The sequence below is a fragment of the Lactuca virosa genome, chromosome 4, assembly GCF_052849685.1.
Source record: "Lactuca virosa cultivar CGN04683 chromosome 4, Lactuca_virosa_CGN04683_v6, whole genome shotgun sequence".
Taxonomy (NCBI): Eukaryota; Viridiplantae; Streptophyta; class Magnoliopsida; order Asterales; family Asteraceae; genus Lactuca; species Lactuca virosa.
The window spans coordinates 59,560,380-59,568,211 of record NC_136429.1 but is presented as its reverse complement, the minus strand read 5'-3'; the positions used below and the strand labels follow the sequence as shown (position 1 = coordinate 59,568,211).

Here is a 7,832-nt window from a genome sequence, read left to right as displayed (position 1 = left end):
CCATGAAGAGATAAAAGAACAAAGTATTCAAGTAAGTTTAATAAAGTTAAAGAACATGAACAGGAGAAGGAACAAAGAGAACAATATGATTGACTAAGTGATTCTTGATTGATGTTTCAAAAGAGTGATTCGATTACAAGGGGTGATGCTCCTATTTATACTAACTATGATCCAATCACAGGAGGAGACAAAAGTATATAAAGTGGGATTGCAGATCAACCGCCTGACAATGTGTTGCGTTTGACCTTATCTCCTATATATACAACAGAACATAGAGACAAAACACTAACTAACAAAAGAGGGTTCTCTCCATTAGACTTTTGTTCTTAGTTAGGGTTTCATTTTCTAACTCTTAAATCGTATGTGGTTGTTCTTTTTGCTTGTGAGTTGTTTTGGTCTAGCTTGAATATTACGAGTGTTTGAATGTGTTGTTTTTGAATGTATATTGTAGCGAGTTTTAGTTGTAAAAGTAATAACATCGTTAATAAAGGTTGTTTGTTCATTTAAGTGGTCTTGACATTTAAACATATTTTTTATTTAATTTAGAAATAGATTAATAAAATGAACTCGTTTAAAATATTATTTTCTTTTCTGTACATACCGAAATAATCTATTATTATCTACAAAATAAATATAATGAAACATGTTTGATCCGTTCAAATGCTAACATGCATGTAAACAACCAAATGTTGAGTTTTTCATTACTACAAATCAAACAATGCATGTTTACCTATGGTCCTTAACACACTATTTATACCAAAATCTCCTGAGTGGACATCTATACATGTTAATACATAGGCATCTCACAAACTAGTGCAAAGATGATCGTTTAGGGTTTATATATCTACACCATTACAAAGATAAATAAATAATTTGTGGAGATAAATGATTGAAAGCGTAATAACACATGAAGATAAACAAAGTTACAACTTAAATTATCGGCATAAGACTAAATAGTTATTGTTCGATTTCAAGATAAAAAAACAACTCATGAACATAAAGAAAGATTTCTACCAATCCTCCTTCACAATCTTAAATTTTTCAAGCACAGTTTTGGATTCTTTGAATTTTTGTGCTTCAATGTACGCTTTCTCATATCTCCATCCTAAAATCTCCCCACAATCAGAGCATGAAACATCTGCCACGTTGTATAAACCCGTGATGAGTAGACGATCCAGTTTAGGACCTACTACCACATTCATCACTTGGGAAAACAAGAAAGCTCTACGACGTTGTCTACCCTATAAACATGTAAACACATAGTAAACACATTGTACTTTGAAGAAAGAATTAAGATAAGATATACTGTATGATAATGTATATTAATGTTTAATTACCACATAGTTTTTAGAGACAATATCATCGTGAAACGCGACATGATTCCGGCAGTTGTAGCATCCATACAGCCGTGGACCGATTGCATCCGCCATTAAAGAGAATTGAGCAGTGAACAAATGGAAATGAATGAAATGTTTGAGTTGAGAGAAAATATATTGAAGATATGATACGATCTAACAAACTAGATCTAATACATCTACATTATATCAAACAACCATAACAGCTTTTGTTTACTTCTCTCTAATATATTTTAATGTTTTATGAATGTAGTTTGGTTTTGGTGCTTCACAAAAATAAATGTATAAACGTATATATAAAAGATAGACAAAAAGTTCCTTGATATTTAAAATTTATTCCACTCAAAATGAAATTATGTTTCTAAATTTTTTTTTTTTTTTATTATCCAAGTTGATCCAAAGTGTTGATGTCTCTTGTTACCCATTTAATGGCATCAATAGTTGAAAAGACTATAAATGTGGCAAAATTGAAAATGACAATGTCATGATGAATGTGTCTAGCTCTAGATTTATATTTTTGTTTGCGTAGGGGCAAGGTAAAAATTTCAACTGGATTTTAACATTTTTTTGTGGTCAACAGATAATATAACTTTTATGGGTGTTTGTTGACGAAAATGATGCATGCTAGTTATTTACTCTGTTGTATTTTAATAAAAAAAATTAATTCGCTTTTCGACCTTGCCGTTGCAAAAGTAAAACGTTTCATATGGTCTCTATCGCACCGTCACAATTAAGTTGTAATCACGAGTTTTTGACCAATCTAGTATAGTTTAAAAATATATTTAAAAAAATGTTTTTTTATTTTTCTTGTATTTTAGTTTTTTTACTGTTTTTATTTGATTTTATATATCAGTTTGTTTGTCCAACTTTTTATTGTTTTTTTTATTTTTTTTAAATATCAGTTTTTTATTTTTTTTTATTTCAGTTTTTTTTCCTTTTTTTAAAATATGTTTAACATAATATAAAAAACAAAAATAATATATAGTTTCATGTTATCGTGAATTAAAAATAAAATGTGTTAATGAATATTATAATTGATTACTAGCCCTATCGCAAAAATAAACACCATAAAAAGTAAAGTTTTCTTGTTCCTCTAGAAATATTTTCTAATAATTGTATAATATTTCATTTTTTAATTGATGTCAGAACATCTATATTCAATGTATACTAAAAATGATAAGATAACATTTTAATAAATTATGTTAGTGACCGTAATTACTCATTTTTTAAAGTATTATAAAATGATCTTTTAAAAAATACGGCAACATTGTGCACTATCAGCAGTCGTTGCTATTGCTCATTTTTTTGTGGTATTATAAGAAAATTTGCCCATAAAGTTATTCATATTTCTATGAACCGTCAAATAATCGAAATTTATAAAAGAATGTAACAACACATTAACACTTTTTTTTAAACGGCAAATATACTAAACTACTCCTAAATTATTTCACATATGTCCACAGCGGAACTTTAACCCTCGACCTTAAGGATAAAGGACAACATCGGATACAGCTGGGCTAAAAGCCCTTTAGTAACACATTAACACTTAATATATATATATATATATATATATATATATATATATATATATATATATATATATATATATATATATATATCAAACTAGAAAAATTGAAAATAAAATAATGTATTAAAGAATTTCTTCGAATAAAATATTGTGGATCTTTAATTTGCACACATAAATTTAACTAGAAGACATTGGCATATACTTTCAATATGTAAAAGCATAATGAAGGAGGTAATGACCTTTACACAAATTTATCTAGAAATTGTATCATCATTATAAAGATGTTCACGAAACCAAAAAACTACATTTTTATGGTACTCTTTTTTGTGACGGGTGACAATAATTAATTATAATAGTGTTTTTCATTAAATCATCTTATTTTTAATTGACGATAATACGTGAAATTATGTATTTTGTATACTATGTTAAACATATATTAAAAAAAACTGAAATAAAGAAAATAAAAAACTGATACTTAAAAATAATTAAAAAAACAATAAAAAACTGATATTTAAAATAAATAAAAGCAGCAAGAAATTTTGAAAAATATAAGAAAAATGAAAAAAACACTAATTTGGTAAATATTTTTGAAACTATACTAGATCGGTAAATATTTTTGCTTATAATCCTGTTTTTGTCAAAAACTCTTATAATCATACCTTTTTTTTAGAAATTTTAAGTGATTTATCCTTGAAAGAAAAAGTAAAAAGTTATCGTTTTTGAAAAAGAAATATTAAGCAAATATAAAAATTATATGATATTAAGATTGGTTGGTTTTTCGCTTATTAAGTTTTTGTGTTATGTTTGTTGACTAATCAAAAATGTAGCTAAAAAAAGTAGCGTGTTTGATAAGTTATAAAGTAATATGTTATATTTGTTGTTAAAAAGTTATATGTTATATTTGTTGATTAGTTTGGAAAAAAAATGTTATTTGACAAAACTTGATAATAAACTTGGTGACATATGTGAATCACATAAAAAATGAATGTAGAATATTGAGTTTGTCTACAATTAATAAATGATATATTTTAAAAGTTTAAAAAATCTCAATAAACTTGTTAAAACGTTATTTTATTTATTTTTTTAAAAAGTTAGCTTATAAATTATTTTTTGATTTGACATGACAAACTAAAAAAAACGAAAAATAAACTAACATACCCGTAATCTATCCTTTTAAAAATTTATTCGTACTAACAAGAAACCATAATCTAACTTTTTAAAAAGTTCTTCATATGAACCTTTCAAGAAGCTTTTATAACTTTTTTTTGTAAAAAAAATCTTTTCAAACATACTTTTTATTAATTATAAATATTCATTTCTAAATATATATATATATATTTTCTAAATTCTCCCAAAATATTAAATTTTGTATTATATTGTTGGACTTGGATCCGATGTCCTTAAGTAATTGAAAAAAAAAAAAAAAAAAAAAAAAAAAAAAAAAAAACCCTAAACCCTTAAATCAACTCTTTTGACTTTGTTTGATAACTTTAACAAGAGCTTGAATATTGACCTTCGGTGCAAAAAAACTTTCAACCAGAATTGGGTGGTCAAAAATTCTTAGGACGATAACGACGCAATCAGAAAAAAATATATATATAAATAAAATAAAATAAAATAATATGGTATGTAGAAATTACTTAAGTATGAGAAAAATTGTCGAAATGAAAGTAAGAGCCGTTGGATTTTTATATTTGTGGGGGAAATTTAAAATAATATTATTTTAATTAATCAATTTAATTAAAAACTTTTATTTTTATTTTTCTTAATGTAATACTAGATGAATTTACACATTGATAATATTATGAATATGATATGAGATGCTAAAATCTCATTTAAGTATAACTAATAAAAAAAGGACTTAATTGCAAAAATGGTTCTTGTGGTATGCATTTTTTTGGGGTTTTGGTCCAAACCACGAGTTTTTTGGTTTTGTGGTCCTTTTGGACTGGTTTGTTTGTGAGAATGGTGCCTGTACTTAACATCCGTTAAAAAGAATCTGTTAACCCCCTCATGTGCCTTGCACGTGAGGGTATTTCTGTCTTTTTACTTATAGGGACCATTTTTGCATATGGAAAAATAAAACATCCTTTATATATCGTTTTCTTTTCCCAGCTTCTTCCCCAACGAATCTTCTTCCCCAACGTTCTTAACTGTTCTTCCCCAACGGCTATTTTCTTCCATTTCTCCTTCCTGACTTGCAATCGAACAATGGTGGTTTGTTTTTGTGGAAAGCTCGCTTTGGTGAAAACGTCTTGGACACCACTGAATCCCGGAAGGAGGTTTTATGCTTGCCCTACTAAGGATTCTGTTTGTGGGTTTATCGGGTGGGTTGACCCGCCTATGTGTGCTAGGAGTAAAACCATCATACCTGGTCTTCTAAGAAACATAAATACGTTGGAGGAAAGATGTAATGGGCTGGTAAGAAGTATCAACATGTTACAGGAACAATGCAATGGACTTTTGAGCAGGAACATGTTGGAGGCAAGATGTGATGCATTGAAGGATGAAGGTTTCAAGCTGAAGATGTACTTATGTGCAAGCTGGTTTATGTTTGTGATTGTTATCTTTAGTATTTGGTCTATGTAAGGGATAAGGTTAGACAAATGTGGGGGGTTTTTGTTGGTCAAGTGATGCAGGGTTAAAATGGTATAATTTTGTTGTAAGTGTGACTTCATCATGTTTGTAATGAATTCCAATGTTGTTAATGATATAAATGATATTCAAGTGTGAAAATGTGTTCAAAATGTGTATCAATTGTCAAATATAAGCACATAAATAGAACCAAAATGTAACAAAAGTACATTACCAAAATACGTGTCATAAATTGACCAAAATGCACATTCCATTAACCACATGAGTGGAACCAAAAACCATTACCAAGTTAAGCATACAAGTGTCTGTGCACCATACATAACCACATCATCAAACCATAACTAAAGTTTTCAAAAACAAACAGTTTTTAACAGCAAGCAAGTAAATAGTCATTGCACCACAACAAACAACCAAAATCACTTCTTGGATTGATTCCCACCTTGCCCTTTACAGGTCCTAGAGTTGTGTCCCTTATTCTTGCATTTGCTACAAGTAACACTGATATGTTTCCTTGATAGCTTCTGCACTCCATCATTTGTTGGCCCTTGGGAATGTTCTCCTTGCATCTCATTGACTCCATCACCTTGACTTGCCTTTTGCCTTTTGCTTAACCTTTCACCCTCACTTTGTCTTCTTTTTTTCTTAGGCCTTCCCACCTGAGTGCGATGTGGAGGAGGGTTTAGCTTTGTTGGACAATTACTTTTAGGCCACATGGGTCTCCCTTTAATTGGTTCCACCTTAAATGAATAAGCTTTTTGCCATGTCTCTAGCCAATACACCTTGTGTACCCACTTGTAAATGTCAAGCTCAGCCTCAGGGTCTTTGCTCATTTCATTCAGAGTTGCAATTGCATGCCTGCAAGGTATTCCCATTAACTCCCACTTTCTGCAAGTGCAAGTTTGGTTCCTAACATCCAACCACATGCTGATCTTGCAATGCTCCAGTGACTTGATACTTGTTTGCTCCATTCCACCTAGGAATATATTGTGAAGCACCTTTTTTCCTTGCATCTAGGATGTCTGTTGTTGTAGGTGTTAGTGGACCTTTAGCCTTCTTCATTGCCTTCATGACATTACATATCCTCTTCATTAGATACTCCCTAATGAACTCTAAACATGAAATTACAGGTTTGTCCCTGCCTTTCTCTATCTTCCCACTAAACACTTCACACATGTTTGAAATCAACACATCAGAAACAGCTCTTCCTGCACATTACAATAACATACAATTAATGCTGATAATCATTACCATATGCAAAGATATACAATTACCTGAGAAATGACTCCTTGCCCAATGTACAGGAGGAATCTGCTTCAACCATTGACATGCCTCCTTATCATACTCACTAAACTCCTTCATCAAATGCTCAAACTCAGGAATGGTGGTTGCTGATGCACACCTCCATAAATGGTCCCTGTACTCAGTTTGCCCCCACTTCTTTCTCATATTGTCATGAATATGTCTAATACAATACCTATGCTCAGCATTGGGAAACAATTGATCAACTGCAATTTGTAATCCCTATATGACTCAACAGACAATAATTAGAATTAATTTCTTGGTAAAAATAACACAATCTAAATGATCAATTGATGAACTGCAATTTACCTTTTGCATGTCACTTATGAAAGTATAGTTTGAGTTGCTCCCAAGCTCCAAGTCATCCCCAAGGTATTCTAAAAACCACTTCTAGCTAGCTGTGTTTTCAGACTCAACAATTGCATAGGCCAAGGGATATATTCCATTGTTGGAATCTAGACCAACTGCTGTAAGAACCTGACCAGGGAATGGGCCTTTCATGAAGGCACCATCCAAACCTACTAAGTCTCTAAGACATGCCTTGAAACCTTTTTTCAGTGGACCCAAGCATACATAAATCCTTCTAAACTGCCTTGTTGGGGATGCAGGGTTGCCATTAGGACACACATCTATTTTGACTGTTGTGTCTGGGTTTGTAGCTTGAAGTTCAAGAGCATGGTCCCTCAACAATTCAAACTGTTTTGTGTAGTCCCCAGTTACATGCTTTCTTGCCATATCTTTTTCCCTAAACACCTTATCCATTGAAATACCCACCTGGTAGGTCTTTTGAAAGTGATCTTGTATGGCTCTCAAAGGAATCTTCGGATCTGCCTCAACTTGATCTATGATTTTCGTGCAGATTAAAGAAGCAGTACAAGCTCTGAGTTTTCTTGTTTGTAAGCATGTATGAGTTTGGTTTAAGGTCCTTATAAACCAGTCAGATTCGGGGTTTGACCTAGATGCATGTATATACCAACCACATGTTTCTTTTTGTGTCTTTACTTCTTTGCCCTTGCTTTTTGAAGTGGTAGGTTGAGTCCCCACTTGACCTTTAT

The 7,832-nt window shown here is 30.8% G+C and overlaps 1 protein-coding gene across 1 annotated transcript; it reads right to left on the bottom strand.

Moving 5' to 3' along the window:
- Positions 1-1,010: 1,010 nt before the first annotated feature.
- On the bottom strand, positions 1,011-1,430 carry LOC145109811 (protein yippee-like At4g27745). Its single transcript, XM_079046963.1, has 2 exons — positions 1,338-1,430; positions 1,011-1,241 (listed from the first exon to the last, which is right to left on the bottom strand). The coding sequence occupies exons 1-2, from the start codon at positions 1,428-1,430 to the stop codon at positions 1,011-1,013; spliced, it is 324 nt and encodes a 107-aa protein (XP_078903089.1).
- Positions 1,431-7,832: the final 6,402 nt, after the last annotated feature.